The sequence below is a fragment of the Drosophila sulfurigaster genome, chromosome 2L (genome assembly GCF_023558435.1).
Source record: "Drosophila sulfurigaster albostrigata strain 15112-1811.04 chromosome 2L, ASM2355843v2, whole genome shotgun sequence".
In the NCBI taxonomy this organism is placed as follows: domain Eukaryota; kingdom Metazoa; phylum Arthropoda; class Insecta; order Diptera; family Drosophilidae; genus Drosophila; species Drosophila sulfurigaster.
The window spans coordinates 9,538,584-9,562,129 of NC_084881.1; the positions used below are offsets into that span (position 1 = coordinate 9,538,584).

Here is a 23,546-nt window from a genome sequence, read left to right on the forward strand (position 1 = left end):
CATTATAATAGAATTGTTCATTTGAGACAATAACATATGCTGGCAAATGGTGATTTTCATTTTATTATCAATCAGATAAGCATATAAAATAAAGTAAAGTTCAAAATTGTGCGTGTTCTAAATAAACGATATAACTTATCGGTAACGTGCTAAAATATATCTTGTGTGCGTTTCTTCTCATCACTAACCTCGTGCTTTAACTTCATCACTCATTGCTTTTGTAGCCGCAAGTTACTTTTTGCAATTTTACACAAAAAGCATTGATATTATGTCCGCCGTGGAGACACCAAAAGTTGAGGACGTTGTGTCCGAAGTGGCTGCAACAGCTGCCGGCGAAGATGGCAAAAAACAGAAGAAGCCAAAGCCGAACAACAAGAAACTACGGCAAGGTGAGTGACCTGAAATTCCAAATGCACTTTTGCACACATGCAGATGTACATACATATGTATATATATATATAAATATGAGCACATACTTGTGTGTTTGTATGTATATTCATATTTCACATGCGCAATTCTTTCCCTACTTACATATTTGCAATAATTCAGAGGCTGCTGCTAAAAAGATAGCCGAGGGGGGTGAGCCAGAGACGACCACAAATGGCGATGCTGAGAAAAAGGCGCCAACAGGAGCCGGTCAGCCGGCCAAGAAGAAGAACAAGGGCAAGAAATCAGGAGGTGGTCAAACAAATCCTCCAACCATTCCCATTTCCGAGCTCTTCCCCAATAACATCTATCCAGAGGGTCAGATTATGGAGCATCCTACCCCAAAGGATATGCCCGACGATCGCACTGCCAAGGACCGCTTCACTTCGGAGGAGAAACGTGCCCTCGATCGTGTGAATAACGACATATACCAGGAGCTGCGGCAGGCAGCCGAGGCACATCGTCAGACACGTCAGTATATGCAAAACTACATTAAGCCAGGCATGACCATGATACAAATCTGTGAGGAGCTGGAAAACACGGCACGTCGCCTAATTGGTGAGAATGGACTGGATGCTGGCTTAGCCTTTCCCACCGGATGCTCGCTCAATCATTGCGCTGCCCATTACACGCCCAATGCTGGTGATACTACTGTGCTGCAGTACGATGATGTGTGCAAAATTGATTTTGGCACACACATCAAGGGACGCATCATTGACTGTGCGTTCACGCTGACGTTCAACAATAAGTACGACAAGTTGCTGCAGGCTGTCAAGGAGGCCACTAACACTGGCATCAAGGAGGCCGGCATTGATGTGCGCCTATGCGACATTGGCTCTGCCATTCAAGAGGTGATGGAATCATATGAAATCGAACTCGATGGCAAAACCTATCCTATCAAGGCCATACGTAATTTAAACGGACATTCGATTAGCCCGTACCGTAAGCAATGCGATTAACCAATAGAGTAAATTTGATATTTTAATTTGATTGGTATCTTGCAGGTATTCATGCTGGCAAAACGGTGCCAATTGTTAAGGGCGGTGAATCCACACGCATGGAGGAGGATGAGTTCTATGCCATCGAGACATTCGGCTCGACGGGTCGCGGAATGGTCCACGATGACATGGACTGCTCGCATTACATGAAGAACTTTGATTTGCCATTTGTGCCATTGCGTCTGCAGTCTTCCAAGCAATTGTTGGGCACGATCAACAAGCACTTCGGCACCTTAGCCTTCTGCAAACGTTGGCTGGATCGCGCTGGCGCCACCAAATATCAAATGGCATTGAAGGATCTATGCGACAAGGGTATTGTCGAGGCCTATCCACCATTGTGCGACACTAAGGGCTGTTACACGGCTCAATATGAGCACACCATTATGCTGCGGCCCACTTGCAAGGAGGTCGTGTCTCGTGGCGATGATTATTAGGTTGAGGATGAGAAGGACAAGTTTTGGCATTAGAATACACAACAAACACAAACATACATAACTGCAGTTTATTTTATATAAGTTCGATACGATTTGTTGAATTTGTGTAAGCAATTGAAGCGATTTCAATATATACTGTGTCTTGTGCTAAGCATTCACATAAATCTATTATTCTACATATGTTGTATTATTCACGGCTTACGCACTGATCGTGCAGCTGCATGTGGCTGCAACTCATTCCAGTGAAATGTGTAAACGTTTGCGTCTGTTTTAGCTCCCTTTATTTTATTGGTGCACGCTCGATAGTAGTACACAAACCATTTGCCCGTCAGATAGTAAAGTATTTCAATATAGCTGATAATGCTAAAGCCATACATCAACGATAGAATTCCACCAAAACGATCTGCAATAGAATGAATAATGAAAAACATTGTATATGCAATTTAATTTATGTATCTCAGTTAATTCTGACTCAATACTGGGATCGGTAAATGCGAAATATGTTGTTAAGCGAACTTCTGTAATTCTTGTCCGATACTCTACGGAAGACCCAAACAATATATTAAAAAAAATTCTACGTTCGTAATTGTTTATAATATTGTTTATGATAGTCATTATTACTGATAGGGAAATTACAAGAGAACTGTCTAAACTCGACATGAAAGCGGATAATTTATTATTGTCTACTTTTATTGAACAATTATTCAGTTCGTTACATTGCAATCGTGTAAAACAGGGAAGTCCCAAAAATGATAATAAATTTGACATTGCAGTTAATGCAAAGCACAAAAAATAAAGGTTTTACATAAAAAAGTACAAAGCGCTAGAACGTTTAAAGTGTGCAATTAAATTGTGTAAAATTAAAAAAACAAGCATTTGGCTATTAGAATGTTAAATGAGCTGTCACTAGTTCTACAAATTTGTTAATTGTTTAACCAATCCCAGCTAAATGAAAAGAAGAATATATGATATGTAAGTTAAGACAGACTCAACTGAGTAGAACTACCCAATCGCCAACCATATCCATTTCAGTTGCCTGAGCAAAGCGCAGTCTGAAGAATAACTTGATAATGGACAAAGGTCGATCGTTGGTCAAGCCCTTGCTGCAAATATGAATATGCATTTATTGTATGCAATCAGCATGTGGAATGTTGACTTACAGCAAACCATGGAAATAGCCAGATGAATTATAGGTACGACGCAGTGGGGCCACATTACTCACAATCTCAAAGTCGACTCCATTGCAGGTGGGCAAACAATGCTTACACTGATCAATGCCCGTCTCAACTTCCTCATTATCCTGATGAACATATGGGAATTCCGTGTAGCTGAACCAAACGCGCTTCCACTTCATCAGACATGGCAAATCGAGCAGTGTGCAGTAGGTGATATTCATGGCACTGCCTGCCAATGGCGAGGAGACGCAACCACAATGCTGCAACATGCTGTCGATTCGACAGCGCAACAGGCACTCGTCCATTGAATAGTAGGATCTTCAAAGTATAAACTTATGTTATACGGATCTGACCGTGATTTCGTGATTTCTCTCTTACTGATTCAATATCCTCTTGCCCTCCTCGGAAAAATAGCAGCGTCGCGTTTCAGGTGTAACACCTCGCACTGCAGCGCTGCTGTCGAAGAATTTGGGTTGTATGGGAATTTCCACTATGGTTTCATGGTCGACAAGAATTGCGCCATTTGTGTTGGACTGAATTGTCGCATAATCATCCTTGGGAAATAGTTGCAGCTATGATAAAAAAAAATTCACCGTAAAAAGGACTACGCTAAATAGTATACATAATTAAATGCATTTGTCTACATTTACCTCAGTAAAGATTTTTATAATTATTTGCATCAATAAATATTCTCACATCAATTTTTTCGAGAAATTATTGTAAAAATCAAATTTTACATGAGCGATGTTTAACCCATATATAATAGGCAAGTATGCAAGTAATTGCTTGAAAGTTGTTAGTATATTTATGAACAAAATGTTTTTTTATTCTCATGCCTTTAGGTCAATTCCAGCAATACAACATCTAGTATAAATTATTGTTATTAATATTTTTTCAGTGAAACCCAGATCTATTAAGTACGCAGAAGCAGATCTAAGAGTATAACTTGCCAGTTTTAATCATAGATTAAAAAACAATCACTGATTTTCATTTAAAATTCTTCATTGTAAAGAGTTACATTGAGTCCGGAGTTAAGGAAACAGTGGCTACGGCTGAAATACCTCGTGCCTAAACGATCTTTTACCTTATATCGGCACAGCTACGGACCTCCACTGATCTATGCTCCGCCCCTCGTAGGGGCAGTCGGTTCTACATAAACCAAAACCGAATGATCTACAATTTCCTACAAACAAGAATTGTAGTTCTCAAATTTATATAAAAAATCTCTAATGTTTGTTCAAATAGTGTAAAACTAAAAAATGCTATATATGATAATATAATATATAATTAAAACGATTAATCCATTATGAATGAAATCATGATTAAAATCGAAACCAATAAGAAAAATTATATAGTTTTTAATAATTGTTTTTATAAGTTGGAACAGAAATCGAAGTAAATTTCATTTAATCAAATTTCTTACCCGAAATGCTGTATTACTAAAATATGTCATTGTGTAATCATCTTTCGTTGTGTCCTGCAGCACAAATTGTATGCCATTTAAAATGGAATTCGACTCGAACATAACATGTGGCAATGCATATAATTCAGCATCCTCCAGAGCACGCTTCCATCTGCATAAAGAAATATGTGCATTCCATTAGCTTAGACTTTAGTTGAGCTTTGGACATGTACTTTTCTAAATTTCTTACTCACGGATATTGCGAATCACTTGGTCGACGATAGTTAAATATGCAGCACACACCCGACGAAGTGGTTCGCTTGATAAATAGCTGACTTGTGTTCACTGGCGCGCCATAGATTATCCCACGCAGCACCAAGTCACCGCAGTCGGGCGATAACTCCCTGAGTATATCATGTACCGAGTAGTCTCTCCCATTGTGGTAGCTGCTGAGCAGTCGATGAAGTTGACCTAATTCGTCGACGTCTAACTGCGACTCCTCGTGGGCATGCAGGTAAAAGTTGGCCAACAGAAGCAGTCGTCGCGCCAAGACGTCTAACTGCGGGGATTCTATCGGGGAGTAGAAGGAGGAGTTGCCACTCGGTTGCGGATTGTGTGTTGACTGGTGTAGATAGCTGTCGATTAGATTTGACATTAGCATGCAAGTTGAGCGTGAATTCAAATAGAGTTGGCCACATAATAGTCACATATAAATAGCTTCTGCTTTTTTAAATAATTTAAGTTTTAATACCTAAAATTGTCTTTGTTATTTTGCGAAATATAAATGATTAATTTTCATTAATCAAAATAACAAAACTGCAATTTGTAATCATTTTTATATTTACGATTGCATGATTTATAGTCAATATTTGTGCTGATAAGACAAAATTCTTACTTCGCCTTACCAGCTTATTTAAAGCCCAAGAGATTGACAAACTGCAAGGACAATAAATAAGATGCCTTTGACTGACTTATCGCCCCACAATCAAGCAGACACGAAGAATCTAGCGACAACAAATGCCCGCCTATATAAGACCACAACACACCTTCGGCAAACTCATAACGACGACAACCATGTCGCTGAACAAGTCTCTAATACTCGCTCTCTTTGGCCTGCTGGCCACGCTTGCTGTTGGCCAGGCGGAACGTGTCCGCTATGACAACTATCGCCTCTACAAGGCCAATGCAGCTAACGAGGCTCAACTCGCCGTCCTGAAGGATCTGGAGGGTTCCACCGACTCCATCCTCTTCCTAGATGGTGTGCACATTGTGGGCACCGATGTTCAGATGGTTGTCGCTCCCCACAAGGTGCCTGATCTATTGGACCTGATGGGCAAGGCTGAGATTAAGTACGAGCTGCAATCGAAGGATTTCCAGAAGTCAATGGATGAGGTCGACGAGAAGGTTGCCATCAAGGGTCGCGCTAGCACCGACTACAACTGGGTGCAGTACTATGAACTGGATGACACCTACACCTGGATGCAATCCCTGGCCAAGAAGTACCCCAATGCTGTAACCCTGATTGAGGGTGGCAAGACCTACCAGGGTCGTTCGATTCTGGGTCTGAAAATCTCCAAGAGCGGGGCCGAAAAGCCCGGCATCTTCCTGGAGGCTGGCATTCATGCTCGCGAATGGATCGCTCCCGCAGCTGCCACCTACATCATCAACCAATTGCTGACCTCTGAGGTGGATTCCGTCAAGAACTTGGCCGAGAACTACAATTGGTATGTCATTCCTCATGCCAATCCCGATGGGTTCGTTTACACCCACACCAACGATCGCCTGTGGCGCAAGACTCGCACTCCCTATGGCAGCTGCTATGGTGCTGATCCTAACCGCAACTGGGGCTTCCACTGGAACGAGGTGGGCGCCAGCAGCAGTGCCTGCTCCGATACCTACGCTGGACCCAAAGCCTTCTCTGAGATCGAAACCCAGTCACTGTCCGAATACATTGCCTCGATAAAGGACAAGATTCAGCTGTACATCTCGCTCCACGCCTACTCGCAGTATCTGCTGTATCCTTATGGCCATACCAAGTCTTTGCCCGACAACGTCAAGGACTTCCAGCAAGTGTTCAATGCCGCAGTGAGCGCAGTGTCCAAGCGTTACAACACCAAGTACACTGGTGGCAATATCTATGATGCCATCTACCCCGCAGCTGGTGCCAGCGTTGATTGGGCTTATGGCACTCAGGGTGTTCGCATGTCTTTCTGCTATGAGCTGCGTCCCTCTTCCACCTCTTATGCAACTGGTTTCAGGTTGCCCGCTGCCCAGATTATTCCTGCCAGCGAGGAGTTGTTGGACTCGATTGTGGCCATGGTTAGTGAGGTCAAGACTCTGGGATACTTCGATTAAAAAGAACTACGAAATAAACGACTTACATTTTGGCAGCATAAGTTTGCATTTGTCGTTTGCTGATCATGTTTGAGCTGCAGATGGCGACGGCAGGAAAGGGACTGTTTGCCACATGCACCTGATTGGGGGACATATGGATTTCAGTGGGTTGCACGATGTACTCGAGTGTCAGGTTGACGATAACGATGTGGGTCGAGACTACAATCACAGCCAGAAACGTTAGCCAGAGAGCTCTGTCAATAGACTTTGTAATGGTCTCACAAATGGGGGAAATCGCAGTCATACTCACTTGGCATAGCGCACTGAGGTCTCAAAGAGAAAGGGCTGCAGTCCGCTGATATAACTATTGCGTAGAAAATCTCTAAAGAGTCGACGGCTCTCGGACTCCCCTTCAGCTAATTGAACCATCTTGTTATAAAGAATTCTCGATACAGTCTGAAAGACATTTTTATCATCTTTGGCATTTAGTATGGCTCATCAATCAGCTGGCATGTCACGGTGTGTCAAGAGCTGTCAAGTCAATGAATGATTGATTAATGCGCCTAAATTCTCATTGCAGGTTAATTGGAAGTGAAGAAGAGTTAATGTTGGAGTATTACTTTCTACTTTCCTAAAAAATAACAGACTATTAAAAAACAAATAATATTCATAAATTGCTTGGGACTCATAGAACCAAATATATGTGCTCCATACAATGCAATAAATATTAAAATTTAATGCTCTTAACAAAAACCAATCCAAAAACATTTCTCGCATACACACTTGCAAACGGCTAATGGTGCGATCAATCAATAGAGTATAGTGCATAAGTTCATTTTATTTTTAAATTTTTCATTTTGTTTCACCCCTAGTTAGAGAAGCTAGAAAAACATCGAAATAGAATTCTTGTTCATCGCCTTCTGACATAGACAATTTGGCAAATGTGATGTCCACGTTACTATTGGTATATCCGGATTCTTTTGCTGCATTTATAATATTAGATGCTTTAATCTGGAAAGCCGTATAATATTGAGAGGTGAGTTTAGATAGATCGGATAGAATTTTGGAGTAGGCACCATTCGAATATTCATTTAATTTTATATTATCTTCCTCTACTGACTCATTAGGTATAAGACTGCTTAGGGGCTTATGATAATCGTCATCGATAGTAACATTCCAAGATTTTAACTGAACAGCATATGCATGCCACTTTGGAAGATACTCTTCAGGTATAATTTTATTCGCCTCAATTGCTTCAATTATTTTAATGAAAGATTGTACTTCGGCTTTGTTGACGAGGATTTTAGTCTCGACAGCAGCTTCTTTCAAATCATGTTGGAGGCTGGAGGCTAGATCAGATCTTCCGATGCTCTGTAAATGCTTTCGTTATTTAAAAAACGCAAACCCACTGTTTATTATTATTTACCAGAACACACACCAGGATGGCGAGAATCGCTGTATAAGCAATGCGCATCTTCAAAAAATATTGCAATCGTACTAACGTTTCAAATGCATATTTATCAGCTTATATAGCAGGCACCGACTGATCCCGCGATCGCGATCCGAAAATGTAGAATAGTTGAGTGCTTAGATTTCTGAGAAAAACATACATACATATATATTTATACATATATTTTAATATTTGTATACATATATGGTATGTTATATACATTAAATATAAAAATTTCCAGTTTTATTTTACTTTCCACTTATATATTATACCCGCTACCCATAGGGTAGAAGGGTATTATAACTTTGTGCCGACAGTTGATGTATCTAACAGGTATAAGGAGGCATATCCATCCCTATAAAGTATATATATTCTTGATCAGCGTCAACAGCCGAGACGATCTCGCCATGTCCGTCTGTCTGTCTGTCCGTCCGTCCGTATAAACACCTAGAGCTCAGAGACTATAAGAGATAGAGCTATAATTTTTTTTCCGACTACATTTGTTATGTTTGCACGCAGATCAAATTTGTTTCAAATTTTGCCATGCCCCTTCCGCCCCGCAAATCAAAAAAATCGAATAACAAGCGTAATTTTAAAGCTAGAGCTGCGAATTTTGGTGTATATATAAAAATTGTGGAAGGTATTAAAGAAATACTTTTGAATGGGCATAAACACCTACTTACTAGGGGTCTTAGTTGCTTTGGCCGACAATCTGGTATATTGTGCCGTCTATGGTATATTTTGAATGTGATACTATATCGATATACCAAATATACCGTTTGGTAAATTTTTAGTATTTCTGTAGTATTTTCGGTATATTTTGAAAATATACCGCAATATTTTGCTTTTATTCAAAATGGGTAGCGGGTATCTCACAGTCGAGCACACTCGACTGTAGCTTTCTAACTTGTTTTAGACTATGATCGTGGCGAATTTGGCGAGCAAACTTGTTCTAAAAATAGCGTTGTCAACTTTGCTCTCTCTAAGAAGCAGACTGATAGAAGTATGATTTCGGTCATGAATATTCTTGTGCTGTATTATTAATTATTGCTCCCATTACGTTATAACTTTTTTGAAATGAAAATTTTAGTGTTGATGCTTGCAATATTTAATTTTATTTTTTAAATATTTTTTTTTATTTCAGTCTCAACTAGATAAGAGATTAAAATATTAAAATAATAGTCTTGTTCTTTGCCCTCAGACTCAGCAAATGCTTGCGAAATTTAATTTAATTAATTAATTTAATTTCAATTTATCAAATTTTAACTAAATAAACGAGTAAAATATCCAAATAGATTTCCCGTTGTTGCCTTCTGACTTAACAATAACTCAACAACTAAATTTGGTGTACAGGATTTTATTGGTATAACCGGCTTTTTATACCCGTAACCCATAGGGTAGAAGGGTATTATAACTTTGTGCCGACAGGAGAGGCATGTAACAGGTAGAAGGACGCATAAAAAATCGAATAACAAGTAGTTATGATTCCTGAAAATTTGGTTGCGATCAGATAAAAATTGTCGAAGTTATTAAAGAAATACTTTTGTATAGGTAAAAACACCTACTTACTAGGGGTCTTAGTTGCTTTGACTGACAATCTGACCGTCTATGGTATATTTTGAATGCGGTACTATATCGATATACCAAATATACCATTTGGTATATTTTTAATATTTTTGCAGTATATTCGGTATATTTTGAGAAAAATACCGCAAAATATTTTTCTTTTATTCAACATGGGTAGCGGGTATCTCACAGTCGAGTACACTCGACTGTAAATTTCTTACTTGTTTTATATAATTTCGATACGATTTGTTGAATTTGTATAAGCAATTGCAGCGATTTCAATACATACTGTGTCTTGTGCTAAGCATTCACATAAATCTATTGCTCTACATATATTGTATTCACGGCTTACGCACGGATCCTGCAGCTGCATGTGGCTGCAACTCATTCCAGTGAAATGTGTAAACGTTTGCATCTGTTTTAGCTCCCTTTATTTTATTGCTGCACGCTCGATAGTAGTATACAAACCATTTGCCCGTCAGATAGTAAAGTATTTCAATATAGCTGATAATGCTAAAGTCATTCATCAACGATAGAATGCCACCAAAACGATCTGAAATAGAATGAATAATGAAAGACATTGTATATGCAATTTAATTTATGTAACTCGGTTAATTGTGACTCAATACTGGGATTGGTAAATGCGAAATATGTTGTTAAGCGAACTTCTGTAATACTTGTCTGCTACTCATGGGAAGACCCAAACAATAAGTTGAAAAAATCTACGTATGTAATATGTTAAATTGTGGTGCATAACTAAACTTATTAGTTTTAGCACCCTTCTTTTTATTGCTGCACGCTCGATAGTACTACGCAAACCATTTGCCCGTCAGATAGTGAAGAATTTCAATATATGTAGCTGATAATGCTAAAGTCATACATCAACGATAGAATGCCACCAAAACGATCTGCAACAAAATGAATAATGTGCATATGCAATTTAGTTTATGTAACTCATAGCTAATTCAATAATGGGATCGGCATATGCGAAATATGTTGTTAAGCGAACTTTGGTAAAACTTGTCAACGGAAGACCCAAACAACAAATTAAAAAATTCTACTTTTGTAATTTGTAAAATAGTAGTGCATAACTAAACTTATTAATTTGTAGAAAGAAATTTAAGAAAATTGTTTAAGATAGTCGTTATTACTGATTGGGAAATTACAAGAGAACTGAATCAACCCGACATGAAAGCGACTAATTTATTATGTCTACTTTTATTGAACAATTATTCAGTTCGTTACATTGCAATCGTGAAAAACAGAGAAGTCCCAAAAATGATAATAAATTTGGCATTGCAGTTTGTAATGAAAAGCATAAAAAGTAAAGGTTTTATCATACATAAAAAAGTACAAACATCTAAAACTTTTAAGGTATGCAATTATATAAGTTAAATTAAAACAAGCGTTTGGCTATTAGAATGTAAAATGAGCTGTCAATAGTTCTACAAATTTGTTAATTGTTTAACCAATCCCAGCTAAATGAAAATAATATATGATATGTAAGACAGACTCAACTGAGTAGAACTACCCAATCGCCAACCATATTCATTTCAGTTGCCTGAGCAAAGCGCAGTCTGAAGAATAACTTGATAATGGACAAAGGTCGATCGTTGGTCAAGCCCTTGCTGCAAATATGAATATGCATTTATTGTATGGAATCAGCATGTGGAATGTTGACTTACAGCAAACCATGGAAATAGCCAGATGAATTGTAGGTACGACGCAGTGGGGCCACATTACTCACAATCTCAAAGTCGACTCCATTGCAGGTGGGCAAACAATGCTTACACTGATCAATGCCCGTCTCAATTTCCTCATTATCCTGATGCACATATGGGAATTCCGTGTAGCTGAACCAAACGCGCTTCCACTTCATCAGCGGGGAGACGCAATTACAATGCTGCAACATGCTGTCGATTCGACAGCGCAACAGGCACTCGTCCATTGAATAGTAGGATCTTCAAAGTATAAACTTATGTTATACGGATCTGACCGTGATTTCGTGATTTCTCTCTTACTGATTCAATATCCTCTTGCCCTCCTCGGAAAAATAGCAGCGTCGCGTTTCAGGTGTAACACCTCGCACTGCAGCGCTGCTGTCGAAGAATTTGGGTTGTATGGGAATTTCCACTATGGTTTCATGGTCGAATTGCGCCATTTGTGTTGGACTGAATTGTCGCTTTTATCATTCGAAAAAAGTGTACCGTAAAAAAAGAGTACTACGCTAAATAGAAATTCATTTATCCTGCTACACTGACTTTAGAAAAATAATAATATTTTTGTTAATTATTTAAATTTTCTTAAATACTTTGAGTCATATATGTATATATGTATAATATACAATATATTTGTGTACCTATGTTAACAACGCGTTACACTGCTTCAGAGTTAGGGCAGCTAATTTCGATCTAACGCTCTATTTAAAAATGTTGTTTTCCATTAAAAAATAATCAGCGTTATCCTGGCTACGTCTGAAATACCTCGTGCCTAAACGATCTTTTACCTCCATAATGTGCGATTTCTGAGACGAAGATACATTATACCGACAAATACGAACCTACACTGGTGTACGCCCCTCGTAGGGGGCAGCCGGACCTACCTAAACCTAAAGCTAAAGAGCTACAATTTCCTACAAACAAGAATTGTAGTACTCAAATTTTGGTTCAAATAAGCCAAATAATTACTAGCGTAATGAATTGCTAGTGTTTGTTCTAATAGTTTAATTAGCAACACTGAAAAATGCTATATATGATATAATAGATAAATAAAACAATTAATCCAGAAACATGAATAAAATCATGATTAAAATCGAAATAAATAAGAAAAATAATTTAATTTTTAATAATTATTTTTCTAAGTTGGAGCAGAAATCTAAATAAATTCATTTAAACATTTCATTTCTTACCCGAAACGCTGTATTACTAACATATGTCATTGTGTAATCATCTCTCGTTGTGCACAAATTATATGCAGGACATACTATATCGTGCACCGAGTAGTCGCTCCCATTGTGGTAGCTGCTGAGCAGTCGACGAAGTTAACCTAATTCGTCGACGTCAAACTGCGACTCATCGTGGGCATGCAGGCAAAAGTTGGCCAACAGAAGCAGTCGCCGCGCCAAGATGACTAACTTCGGTGATTCTATCGGGGAGTCGAAGGATGAGTTGCCACTAGGTTGTCCTGATAAGAGAAATTTCTTACTTCGCCTTACCAGCTTACTTAGCCCAAGAGATTGACAAACTGCAAGGAAAAAGATGCATTTGACAAACTTATCGCCCCACAATCAAGCAGACACGAAGAATCTAGCGACAACAAATGCCCGCCTATATAAGACCACAACACACCTTCGGCAAACTCATAACGACGACAACCATGTCGCTGCACAAGTCTCTGATATTCGCTCTCTTTGGCCTGCTGGCCACGCTTGCTGTTGGCCAGGCGGAACGTGTCCGCTACGACAACTATCGCCTCTACAAGGCCAATGCAGCGAACGAGGCTCAACTCGCCGTGCTAAAGGATCTGGAGGGTTCCACCGACTCCATCCTCTTCCTAGATGGTGTTCACATTGTGGGCACCGATGTTCAGATGGTTGTCGCTCCCCACAAGGTGCCCGATCTATTGGACCTGATGGGCAAGGCTGAGATTAAATACGAGCTGCAATCGAAGGATTTCCAGAAGTCTATGGATGAGGTCGACGAGAAGGTTGCCATCAAGGGTCGCGCTAGCACCGACTACAACTGGGTGCAGTACTATGAACTGGATGACACCTACTCCTGGATGCAATCCCTGGCCAAGAAGTACCCCAATGCTGTAACCCTGATTGAGGGTGGCAAGACCTACCAGGGTCGTTCGATTTTGGGTCTGAAAATCTCCAAGAGCGGCGCCGAAAAGCCCGGCATCTTCCTGGAGGCTGGCATTCATGCTCGCGAATGGATCGCTCCTGCAGCTGCCACCTACATCATCAACCAATTGCTGACCTCTGAGGTGGATTCCGTCAAGAACTTGGCCGAGAACTACAATTGGTATGTCATTCCCCATGCCAATCCCGATGGGTTCGTGTACTCCCACACCTACGATCGCCTGTGGCGCAAGACTCGCACTCCTTATGGCAGATGCTATGGCGCTGATCCTAACCGCAACTGGGACTTCCATTGGAATGAGGTGGACCCCAGCAACGATGCCTGCTCTGAAACCTATGCTGGTCCCGAGGCCTTCTCTGAGATTGAGACTTATTCGCTGTCGCAATACATTGCCTCGATAAAGGACAAGATTCAGCTGTACATCTCGCTCCACTCTTACGCGCAGTATCTGCTGTATCCTTATGGCCACACCAATGAGCTGCCCGACAACGTCAAGGACTTCCAGCAAGTGTTCAATGCCGCTGTGAGCGCAGTGTCCAAGCGTTACAACACCAAGTACACTGGTGGCAATATCTATGATGCCATCTACCCCGCAGCTGGTGCCAGCGTTGATTGGGCTTATGGCACTCAGGGTGTGCGCATGTCTTTCTGCTATGAGCTGCGTCCTAAGAGGTGGAATATTCAAACTGGCTTCATATTGCCCGCTGCGCAAATTATTCCTGCCAGCGAGGAGTTGTTGGACTCGATTGTGGCCATGGTTAGTGAGGTCAAGACTCTGGGATACTTCGATTAAAAAGAACTACGAAATAAACGACTTACATTTTGGCAGCATAAGTTTGCATTTGTCGTTTGCTGACCATGTTTGAGCTGCAGATGGCGACGGCAGGAAAGGGACTGTTTGCCACATGCACCTGATTGGGGGACATATGGATTTCAGTGGGTTGCACAATGTACTCGAGTGTCAGGTTGACGATAACGATGTGGGTCGAGACTACTATCACAGCCAGAAACGTTAGCCAGAGAGCTCTGTCAATAGACTTTGTAATGGTCTCACAAATGGGGGAAATCGCAGTCATACTCACTTGGCATAGCGCACTGAGGTGTCGAAGAGAAAGGGCTGTAGTCCGCTGATATAACTATTGCGTAGAAAATCTCTAAAGAGTAGACGGCTCTCGGACTCTACTTCAGCTAATGGAACCATCTTGTTATAAGCAGTTCTCGATGCAGTCTGAAAGACATTTTTATCTTCTTTGGCATTTAGTATGGCTCATCAAAGCTGTCACGACAATGAATGATTGATTAATACGCCTAAATTTTCATGCAGCCTAATTGGAAGTGAAGATGAATTAATGTTGGAGTATACATACAATTATTGAATTATATGTTTTATTAGATTTATTACTTTCTACTTTCCCAAAAAATAACATACTATTAAAAAACAAATAATATTCATAAGTTGTTTGGGACTCATAGCACCAAATATATGTTCTCCATACAATGGGTTAAATATTGGAATTTAATGCTCTTAACAAAAACCAATCCAAAAACATTTCTTGCATACACACTTTCAAACGGCTAATGGTGCGATCAATTAATATCAATCATTTTATTTTAAAATTTTTCATTTTGTTTCACCCCTAGTTAGAGAAAATAGTAAAATATCGAAATAGGATTGTTGTTGATCGCCTTCTGACGTAGACAATTTTTCAAATATGTCGTCCACGTTGCTGTTGGAATATCCGGATTCTTTTGCTGCATTTATAATATTAGATGCTTTAATCTGGAAAGCCGTATAATATTGAGCGGTGAGTTTACGTAGATCGGATACAATTTTGGAGTAGGTACCATTGGAATATTCATCTAATTTTCTATACTCTTCTGGTCCTGGCTCTGGCATAAGACTGCGTTGGGGCTTAGTATAATCTTTATCGATGGTAACATTCCAAGATTTTAACTGAACAGCATATGCATGCCACTTTGGAAGGTCTTCTTCAGGTAAAATCTTATTCGCCTCTATTACTTCAATTAATTTAATAATAGATTGTACTTCGGCTTTGTTGACGAGGATTTTAGTATCGACAGCAGCTTCTTTCAAATCATGTTCGAGGCTGGAGGCTGGAGCAGAACTTCCGATGCTCTGTAAATGCTTTCGTTATTTAAAAACGCAAACCCACTGTTTATAATTATTTACCAGAACACACACGAGGATGGCGAAAATCGCTGTATAAGCAATGCGCATCTTCAAAAAATATTTAAATCGTACTAACGTTTCAAATGCATATTTATCAGCTTATATAGCAGGCACCGTCTGATCACGCAATCGCGATCCGAAAATGTAGAATAGTTGAGTGCTTAGATTTGGGAGAAACATATTTATACATATATATTAATAATTATATACATATATATTATATACATTAAATATAAAAACTTCCAGTTTTATTTCACTTTCCTTTATTTTGCAAGCAAACTTGTACTAAAAATAGTGTTGTCAACTTTGCTCTCTCTAAGAAGCAGACTGATAGAAGTATGATTTCGGTCATGAATATTCTTGTGCTGTATTATTAATTATTGCTCCAATTATGTTATAACTTTTTTTTAAATGAAAAGATTAGCATTGGTGCTTGCAGTATTTATTTATTTTTTTTTTAAATATTTTAATTTTTTACAATCTCAACTAGATAAGAGAATAAAATATTAAGATAGATCAGATTTGCCCTCTGACTCAGCAAAATTGGTGAATTTGGTATTTAGGATTTAATTGGCATATCCTGCCTGTTTTACTACATTTGTAATATCAGAGGCCCTATTCTTAAAAGAGGCATAATATTAAGAGCTGAGTTTATGATCATCGGATATAAGTTTGGAGAAGGCACCATTCGAGTATTCATTTAATTTGTCCTTATCAATTTCTTCTTTTGGCGATCGAGGCGCGAAACTGATTTTCAGGCTAATTAGAAGTGAAAAAGAATTAATGTTGGAGTATACATAAAATTGTTGAATATATGAGTTTTTAAGATTTACCCTTAATTAGACGAGATAGTAAAATATCGAAATAGATTTGTCGTCGATCGCCTTCTGCTACAGCAAAATCAGCAAAAATGCTATCCAGGATTATATTGGTATATCCGGATTCTTTTGCTGCATTTATAATATTAGATGCTTTAATCTGGAAAGCTGTATAATATTGAGCGGTGAGTTTACGTAGATCGGATACAATTTTGGAGTGGGCACCATTGGAATATTCATCTAATTTTCTATACTCTTCTGGTCCTGGCACTGGCAGAAGACTGCGTTGGGGTTTATTATAATCGTCATCGATAGTAACATTCCAAGATTTTAACTGAACAGCATATGCATGCCACTTTGGAAGATCCTCTTCAGGTAAAATCTTATTCGCCTCAATTACTTCAATTAATTTAATGAGAGATTGTACGTCGGCTTTGTTGACGAGGATTTTAGTCTCGACAGCAGCTTCTTTCAAATCATGTTCGAGGCTGGAGGCTGGAGCAGTACTTCCGATGGTCTGTAAATGCTTTCGTTATTTAAAAACGCAAACCCACTGTTTATTATTATTTACCAGGACACACGCCAGGAAGGCGAAAATCGCTGTATAAGCAATGCACATCTTCAAAAAATATTTAAATCGTACTAACGTTTCAAAAGCATATTTATCAGCTTATATAGCAGGCACCGACTGATCGCAATCCGAAAATGTAGAATAGTTGAGTGCTTAGATTTGGGAGAAACATATTTATACATATATATTAAAATTTATATGCATATATATTATATACATTTAATAAAAAAAACTACAGTTTTATTTCACTTTCCTTTAGTTTAGACTAAGATCGTGGCGAAATTTGCAAACAAACTTGTTGTATTAAAAATAGTGTTGTCAACTTCGCAAAGCAAAAAACTGATAGAAGTACATATAAGTTTGGAGAAGGCACCATTCGAGTATTCATTTAATTTGTCCTTATCAATTTCTCGTTTTGGCGATCGAGGCGCGAGACTGATATGTTGCAACCTATAATCGTCTGCGATGGTCACATTCCAGATTTAGTTTAAGGTTTGCTTCAGCTAATTCAATAATATATTGTACGTCGGCACACCAGGAGAGCGCAAAACGCATCTTAACAAAATATTTAAATCGTACTAACATTTAGATAGCATATGTATAATATTATATGGGAAGCACAGATTTTGAATCGACTGATATTTAGACACCTACCTCATGTAATATAAAATATATGTTTTATACATTATTATTATTATTTACATGTTAATTATTATACCAAATAATATAATAACTAAAAGAAGGGAGTGCTAGCTAATAAGGCCATCGACTTATGTTTTATAAATTCAAAATACAAACTACTAAATTCTAGTTTTAAATTAGTTTTCTGTTCGCAGTTCATTGTGACAGTGGCAAAACTTGCAAACAAACTTTGCGTACTAAATATAGTGTATCAACCTTGCTATCACTAGAAGTATGATTCAGCTTAATTTATTCTAGTGTTTTATTAATAATAAATGCTCCCATTCCCAGTTTATGGTTTAATGCTTGCAGAATTTAATTTCATTTTTCAAAATTTCATTTTATCAAAATCTCAACTAAATAAACGAGTAAAATATCAAAATAGTTTTCCCGTCGTTTGTCTTTTGACTCAACAAATTGGGTAAATTTGGTGTACATATATATTTAAAATAATACATATGTTTGTTTTGAGTGTTTATATACATAAACATTAAATCTACTTAGTTCCAGTTTTATTTCAGTTTCTTTGCGAACAAACGTTGTGTACTAAGAGAAGTATTGTCAATTTTGCTATCTCTAAGAAACAAACTAATAGAAGCTTAATTTACTCGTGCGCTATATGTATTATTAATAAAACATTTTTTAGAAGTAGTATGATCAGTTAAAAACGCTTGCAGAATTTAATTTTATTTTTTTAGTTTCAAAATTTTTAATTTTCAACATTAACTAGATAAGAGAGTAAATCGTCGAAACAGAATTCCCGACGGTCTCCTTTTGATTTAGAAAAGTGCCTAAATTTGGTGTCCACGATCTCATTAAAATAACCTGCTTTTTTTTAGCAACATTTATAATATCGGACGCCCTTATCTTAAAATCTATATAATATTGGTCAAAGCTTTCAAGAGCCTTGGAAGATAATTTGGAGAAGGCACCATTCGTATATTCATTAAATTTCTCATAATCAAATTTTAAACATGACGTGGTAATGTGTCGTGGTTTATTATAATCCATTGAGTTAGTAGCATTCCAAGATTTTAACTGAGCAGCATATACATGCCACTTTTCAATCTCCTCTTTAGGTAATACCCTACTCGCCTCAATTGCTTCAGCGAATTCAATGTTAGATCGTAAGTAGGCTCTATTTATGAGAATTTAAATCTCAATAGCACCGTGTTTGAAATCATTTTTAAGGTTGCTGGACAGGGCAGCACTTCCGATGCTCTGTAGATATATGTATGTACATAGTATTTAAATTAATACACACACCCAATCCTTTACAATCATTCACAAAGACACACACCATGAGAGCAAGAATCGCTGTGTACGCAACACTCATATTCTGAAAATATTTAAATCGTACTGATATTTCAAGTACGAATTTATCAGCTTATATACAGAAATATTTTGTATACATTATTTTATTATATACAAACATACATTAAATCTACAAAATTCCAGTTCTATTTCATTATTCATATTTTTTTTGCAAACATTAAATCTACTAAAATATTGACAGCTTTCTAAGAAACGGATTTAGCATAATTTACTCGTATGCTATAATAATAATTAATGGTCTTGTGGCTTTAGAACGTTTTTGAGAAGAAATATAGTATGGCCAGCTTAAAGTCCCATATCGTCAGAACACCCGCTCCTTTACAATTATTCACAAGGACACACATCAGGAGAGCGAGAATCGCTGTATACACAATAGGCACCTTCAGAAAATATTTAAGCCGTACTAACATTCCAAGTGCATATTTATGAGTTTATATGGTTTGCGCCGATGTCTAATAGTCTAATATATATATATATATACTACAATCGGAAAAAAAAAAATGTTGTACTATGAGAAGTGTCAACTTTGCTATCTCTAAAAACGAACTAACGGAAGAATGATTTAGGCTAATAAATAAGTTTAGCACGTCTTTGGAAAAAGATTAATAAAATTAGTTAAAAATACAAAACTTTATTATCGTATCGCGTATCGCAACTCAAATTAATTTTTATTTTCTGAAGTTTAATTTAGATTCAAACCATTTAGATAAGAGAGAAGAACATTAAAATTGGATTCTAGTGCGTAGTGGTTTCTTGAATAACGAAAAGCATTTAATTTGTTATTTAGGATTTCATTGGTATAGCCTGCATTTTTTGCGTCATTTATAATATTAGTTGCCCTAATTTTAAAAGACGTATATTGTTGATCACTACGTTCAAGCATATCCGACTCAAACTTTGAGTATCCACCATTCAAATATGTATTTATAGTGCTTGAAAGTTGGGGCACTGGGATATGAGACACAATCCTTCTTAGCGGTATAAGATAATCCTCCTCGATTGTGACATTCCAAGATCTTAACTCGGAAGCATATCCGTGCCACTTTTCAATGTCCTCTTCAGGTGCAATTTTATTTGACTCAACTGCTTCAGCTATTTCAAGAAAAAATTGTATGTCGACCTTATTGATAAGGATTTTAGCTTCTATGGCAGCTTCTTTCAAATTATTTTCAAGGTTGTTGCCTAGAGCAACACTTCCGATGCTCTGTAAAGATTGTCGTTATGTTAATACATGGACCCACTCTCTTATAATTATGCACAACAATACACACCAGTAGAGCAAGAATCACTGTATACGCATTAGGCATCTTCAAAAAATATTTAAATCGTACTAACATTTCACGTGCGAATTTGTCAGCTTATATAGCAAGCAACGAAGTTAAATCGACGGATCACGCAATCGCAATCCAAAAAAGTCGAGAAATTGAGTGTCTATGCTTATATACAGAATACACATACATATGTGTGTATATATATAAATATATATATATATATAGAGAGAGAGATAGCAGTTTTGAGTATATGCTCCTTATGCTAATAGTAGTGTTGTCAAAATTGCTATCTCTAAAGAAAGGTCTGATAGATGTATTATGTATGATTTAGTTTAATTTACTCGTGTGCTATATTAATAAGCAATGCTCCCATTAATTTAACCTTTCTGAGAAATTGTTAGTGTGATTAGTTCAAAATTTAATGCTTGTAGAATTTAATTATAATTACATAATTATATCTTATAGGGTAATATAACTTTGTGCAAACAGAAAATGTATTAAAGTAACAGATCAAAAGAGACATCTCCGATGATATTTCAAGTACGAATTTATCAGCTTATATACAGAAATATTTTGTATAAATTATTTTATAATAAATTTATTATATACATACATACATTAAATCTACAAAATTCCAGTTCTATTTCAGTTTATTCATGTTTTTTTTGCAAACAAACTTTGCCTACTAAGAGAAGTATTGACAATATTGCTTACTCTAAGAAACGGATTTAGCATAATTTACTCGTATGCTATAATAATAATTAATGGTCTTGAGACTTTAGAACTTTTTTGAGAATTATAGTATGGCCACCTTAAAGTCCCATATCGTTAGAACACCCGCTCCTTTACAATTATTCACAAGGACACACATCAGGAGAGCGAGAATCGCTGTATACACAAAAGGTACCTTCAGAAAATATTTAAGTCGTACTAACATTCCAAGTGCATATTTATGAGTTTATATGGAATGCGCCGATGTCTAATAGTCTAATATATATACAATACATATACTAGTATGTATACAATTATGCAGACCTAGACACTAATTAGTCTATTCAACATCGGCGCTTTTTATATAAGCACATATGTATGTATATTTATTTATATATTATTTATTATTTTATTATATGTATTATATATATACATTCAATCTACAATCTGCAAAAACAATTTTTGTACTATGAGAAGTGTCAACTTTGCTATCTCTAAAAACGAACTAACGGAAGCATGATTTAGGTTAATAAATAAATTTAGCACGTCTTTGGAAAAAGATTAATAAAATTAGTTAAAAATATAAAACTTTATTAGGCGTATCGCAACTCAAATTTTTTTTTATTTTCTGAAGTTTAATTTAGATTCAAATCATTTAGATAAGAGAGAAGAACATTAAAATTGGATTCTAGTTGGTTGTCGTTTTTTGAATAACGAAAATCATTAAATTTGTTATTTAGGATTTCATTGGTATAGCCTGCCTTTTTTGCGTCATTTATAATATCAGTTGCCTTAATTTTAAAAGACGTATATTGTTCATCATTACGTTTTATCATGTCGGAATCAAATTTTGACAATTCACCATCCAAATATGCATTTAATTTGCTTCTAAGTTGGGTCAATGGGATATGAGACACAATCCTTCTTAGCGGTAAAAGATAATCCTCCTCGATTGTGACATTCCAAGATTTTAACTCGGAAGCATATCCGCGCCAATTTTCAATCTCCTCTTCAGGTGCAATTTTATTTGACACAATTGCTTCAGCTATTTCAAGATAAACTTGTAAGTCGCCCTTATTGATAAGAATTTTAGTTTCTATGGCAGCTTCTTTCAAATTATTTTCAAGGTTGTTGCCTAGAGCAACACTTCCGATGCTCTGTAAAGATTGTCGTTAAGTTAATACATGGATCCACTCCTTTATAATTATCCACAAGAATACACACCAGGAGAGCAAGAATCACTGTATACGCATTACGCATCTTCAAAAAATATTTAAATCGTACTAACATTTCAAGTGCGAATTTGTCAGCTTATATAGCAAGCAACGAAGTTAAATCGACGGATCACGCAATCGTAATCCAAAAAAGTCGAGAAATTGAGTGTCTATGCTTATATACAGAATACACATACATATGTGTATATATATATATATATATACATATATAGAGAGAGAGAGAGATAGCAGTCTTGAGTATATGCTCCTTATGCTAATAGTAGTGTTGTCAAAATTGTTATCTCTAAAGAAAGGTCTGATTATGATTATGTATGATTTAGTTTAATTTACTCGTGCGCTATATTAATAAGCAATGCTCCCATTAATTTAACCTTTCTGAGAAATTGTTAGCGTGATCAGTTCAAAATTTAATGCTTGTAGAATTTAATTATAATTACATAATTATATCTTATAGGGTAATATAACTTTGTGTAAACTGAAAATGTATTAAAGTAACAGATCAAAAGAGACATCTCCGATGATCTGTCATGTTTTGTACACTAAAGTGTAATTTGAATATAGTATATATCAAATACCATTTGTATAGCAATATTTTGTTGGTATATTTATTAGAATATATAAAGAAAAATACCGCATAGTCATCTTACTTGTTTAGTTTTATTTTGCGAGAAAATTCTAAACAAAATAATGTTTTCCAACAGAAATTGATTAATTATTCGATCAAAATTGTTTAAGCATTTTGCAATGAAAAATAAAGTCTTCTTATTATGTTTTTGATTCTATTAGAAAATCATTTCTAGATTGTATTACGTGAAAATCCCCTTTTAATGCGACTGGCCTTTGGAAACGTATATTTGGTTTCTTGATTGCCAGTCATTCATTTATAAACTGATAGACGGCCATGATTAAGCCCATTTGTTTTACAACTAGCGTAAACGAAACTTTTTTCTTCAAACATTTACAAAAACATTGTACGTTTCCAATGGAATTTTGACGCGCGCCCAACAAATATATACTATTTTTTCCCCTTGATTTATGCCGAGAGAATCGTGGCATTGATAAGTTTGGGACGCAGATAATTTTTT

At 36.9% G+C, this 23,546-nt stretch overlaps 9 protein-coding genes across 12 annotated transcripts; 3 read left to right on the plus strand and 6 right to left on the minus strand.

Annotated features, from left to right (window-relative positions):
• Positions 1-116: 116 nt before the first annotated feature.
• Positions 117-2,034, plus strand: LOC133834935 (methionine aminopeptidase 2). The gene is made up of 3 exons (XM_062264721.1): positions 117-389; positions 550-1,368; positions 1,431-2,034. The coding sequence occupies exons 1-3, from the start codon at positions 269-271 to the stop codon at positions 1,856-1,858; spliced, it is 1,368 nt and encodes a 455-aa protein (XP_062120705.1). The 5' UTR covers positions 117-268; the 3' UTR covers positions 1,859-2,034.
• A 15-nt stretch (positions 2,035-2,049) lies between these two features.
• Positions 2,050-7,453, minus strand: LOC133834945 (sodium channel protein Nach). Its single transcript, XM_062264735.1, has 8 exons — positions 7,080-7,453; positions 6,817-7,023; positions 4,690-5,070; positions 4,457-4,607; positions 3,412-3,605; positions 3,019-3,351; positions 2,852-2,961; positions 2,050-2,261 (listed from the first exon to the last, which is right to left on the minus strand). The coding sequence occupies exons 1-8, from the start codon at positions 7,196-7,198 to the stop codon at positions 2,050-2,052; spliced, it is 1,707 nt and encodes a 568-aa protein (XP_062120719.1). The 5' UTR covers positions 7,199-7,453.
• LOC133834936 (zinc carboxypeptidase A 1-like) lies at positions 5,489-6,831 on the plus strand. Its single transcript, XM_062264722.1, has one exon. It carries the CDS (start codon positions 5,510-5,512, stop codon positions 6,788-6,790), a length of 1,281 nt encoding a protein of 426 aa, XP_062120706.1. The 5' UTR covers positions 5,489-5,509; the 3' UTR covers positions 6,791-6,831.
• A 168-nt stretch (positions 7,454-7,621) lies between the features above and the next one.
• On the minus strand, positions 7,622-8,277 carry LOC133834942 (uncharacterized). The gene is made up of 2 exons (XM_062264731.1): positions 8,196-8,277; positions 7,622-8,140 (listed from the first exon to the last, which is right to left on the minus strand). Exons 1-2 carry the CDS (start codon positions 8,241-8,243, stop codon positions 7,622-7,624), a joined length of 567 nt encoding a protein of 188 aa, XP_062120715.1. The 5' UTR covers positions 8,244-8,277.
• Positions 8,278-11,298: 3,021 nt separating this feature from the next.
• On the minus strand, positions 11,299-11,946 carry LOC133847759 (pickpocket protein 11-like). The gene is made up of 3 exons (XM_062282972.1): positions 11,807-11,946; positions 11,471-11,746; positions 11,299-11,413 (listed from the first exon to the last, which is right to left on the minus strand). Exons 1-3 carry the CDS (start codon positions 11,944-11,946, stop codon positions 11,299-11,301), a joined length of 531 nt encoding a protein of 176 aa, XP_062138956.1.
• A 1,187-nt stretch (positions 11,947-13,133) lies between these two features.
• Positions 13,134-14,482, plus strand: LOC133834937 (zinc carboxypeptidase A 1-like). Its single transcript, XM_062264723.1, has one exon. The coding sequence runs from the start codon at positions 13,161-13,163 to the stop codon at positions 14,439-14,441; it is 1,281 nt and encodes a 426-aa protein (XP_062120707.1). The 5' UTR covers positions 13,134-13,160; the 3' UTR covers positions 14,442-14,482.
• A 739-nt stretch (positions 14,483-15,221) lies between these two features.
• On the minus strand, positions 15,222-15,988 carry LOC133834943 (uncharacterized). Its single transcript, XM_062264733.1, has 2 exons — positions 15,840-15,988; positions 15,222-15,785 (listed from the first exon to the last, which is right to left on the minus strand). The coding sequence occupies exons 1-2, from the start codon at positions 15,885-15,887 to the stop codon at positions 15,270-15,272; spliced, it is 564 nt and encodes a 187-aa protein (XP_062120717.1). The 5' UTR covers positions 15,888-15,988; the 3' UTR covers positions 15,222-15,269.
• Positions 15,989-16,411: 423 nt separating this feature from the next.
• LOC133834940 (uncharacterized) lies at positions 16,412-22,501 on the minus strand. 4 transcript variants are annotated; one of them, XM_062264727.1, is made up of 3 exons: positions 22,439-22,501; positions 16,673-17,174; positions 16,412-16,598 (listed from the first exon to the last, which is right to left on the minus strand). In XM_062264727.1, exons 1-3 carry the CDS (start codon positions 22,484-22,486, stop codon positions 16,594-16,596), a joined length of 555 nt encoding a protein of 184 aa, XP_062120711.1. In that variant the 5' UTR covers positions 22,487-22,501; the 3' UTR covers positions 16,412-16,593. The 4 variants fall into 4 exon arrangements, with proteins under 4 accessions (XP_062120711.1, XP_062120713.1, XP_062120712.1 ...); XM_062264729.1 differs by lacking the exon at positions 22,439-22,501 and adding an exon at positions 17,229-17,310; XM_062264728.1 differs by lacking the exon at positions 22,439-22,501 and adding an exon at positions 19,577-19,603 and having other exon boundaries at positions 16,413-16,598.
• Positions 19,877-20,569, minus strand: LOC133834944 (uncharacterized). Its single transcript, XM_062264734.1, has 2 exons — positions 20,516-20,569; positions 19,877-20,448 (listed from the first exon to the last, which is right to left on the minus strand). The coding sequence occupies exons 1-2, from the start codon at positions 20,549-20,551 to the stop codon at positions 19,927-19,929; spliced, it is 558 nt and encodes a 185-aa protein (XP_062120718.1). The 5' UTR covers positions 20,552-20,569; the 3' UTR covers positions 19,877-19,926.
• Positions 22,502-23,546: the final 1,045 nt, after the last annotated feature.

What these genes read in the sequence shown, in the direction of transcription:
- LOC133847759 (XM_062282972.1), bottom strand. Translation starts at nt 11,946, where the DNA reads ATGGCGCAATTCGACCATGAAACCATAGTGGAAATTCCCATACAACCC. An exon ending in GGCAAGAGGATATTGAATCA is followed by an intron (nt 11,747 to 11,806) that starts GTAAGAGAGAAA and finishes TATACTTTGAAG; the next exon opens with ATCCTACTATTCAATGGACG. An exon ending in GGCTATTTCCATGGTTTGCT is followed by an intron (nt 11,414 to 11,470) that starts GTAAGTCAACAT and finishes TCATATTTGCAG; the next exon opens with CAAGGGCTTGACCAACGATC.
- LOC133834943 (XM_062264733.1), bottom strand. Translation starts at nt 15,887, where the DNA reads ATGCGCATTGCTTATACAGCGATTTTCGCCATCCTCGTGTGTGTTCTG. An exon ending in CCATCCTCGTGTGTGTTCTG is followed by an intron (nt 15,786 to 15,839) that starts GTAAATAATTAT and finishes AAGCATTTACAG; the next exon opens with AGCATCGGAAGTTCTGCTCC.
- LOC133834945 (XM_062264735.1), bottom strand. Translation starts at nt 7,198, where the DNA reads ATGGTTCAATTAGCTGAAGGGGAGTCCGAGAGCCGTCGACTCTTTAGA. An exon ending in CCAAGTGATTCGCAATATCC is followed by an intron (nt 4,608 to 4,689) that starts GTGAGTAAGAAA and finishes TTCTTTATGCAG; the next exon opens with ATGGAAGCGTGCTCTGGAGG. An exon ending in GGCTATTTCCATGGTTTGCT is followed by an intron (nt 2,962 to 3,018) that starts GTAAGTCAACAT and finishes TCATATTTGCAG; the next exon opens with CAAGGGCTTGACCAACGATC.
- LOC133834942 (XM_062264731.1), bottom strand. Translation starts at nt 8,243, where the DNA reads ATGCGCATTGCTTATACAGCGATTCTCGCCATCCTGGTGTGTGTTCTG. An exon ending in CCATCCTGGTGTGTGTTCTG is followed by an intron (nt 8,141 to 8,195) that starts GTAAATAATAAT and finishes AAGCATTTACAG; the next exon opens with AGCATCGGAAGATCTGATCT.
- LOC133834935 (XM_062264721.1), top strand. Translation starts at nt 269, where the DNA reads ATGTCCGCCGTGGAGACACCAAAAGTTGAGGACGTTGTGTCCGAAGTG. An exon ending in CAACAAGAAACTACGGCAAG is followed by an intron (nt 390 to 549) that starts GTGAGTGACCTG and finishes GCAATAATTCAG; the next exon opens with AGGCTGCTGCTAAAAAGATA. An exon ending in ACATTCGATTAGCCCGTACC is followed by an intron (nt 1,369 to 1,430) that starts GTAAGCAATGCG and finishes GGTATCTTGCAG; the next exon opens with GTATTCATGCTGGCAAAACG.
- LOC133834937 (XM_062264723.1), top strand. Translation starts at nt 13,161, where the DNA reads ATGTCGCTGCACAAGTCTCTGATATTCGCTCTCTTTGGCCTGCTGGCC.
- LOC133834944 (XM_062264734.1), bottom strand. Translation starts at nt 20,551, where the DNA reads ATGCCTAATGCGTATACAGTGATTCTTGCTCTACTG. An exon ending in CAGTGATTCTTGCTCTACTG is followed by an intron (nt 20,449 to 20,515) that starts GTGTGTATTGTT and finishes CAATCTTTACAG; the next exon opens with AGCATCGGAAGTGTTGCTCT.
- LOC133834936 (XM_062264722.1), top strand. Translation starts at nt 5,510, where the DNA reads ATGTCGCTGAACAAGTCTCTAATACTCGCTCTCTTTGGCCTGCTGGCC.
- LOC133834940 (XM_062264727.1), bottom strand. Translation starts at nt 22,486, where the DNA reads ATGCGTAATGCGTATACAGTGATTCTTGCTCTCCTGGTGTGTATTCTT. An exon ending in CTCTCCTGGTGTGTATTCTT is followed by an intron (nt 17,175 to 22,438) that starts GTGGATAATTAT and finishes AAGCATTTACAG; the next exon opens with ACCATCGGAAGTACTGCTCC.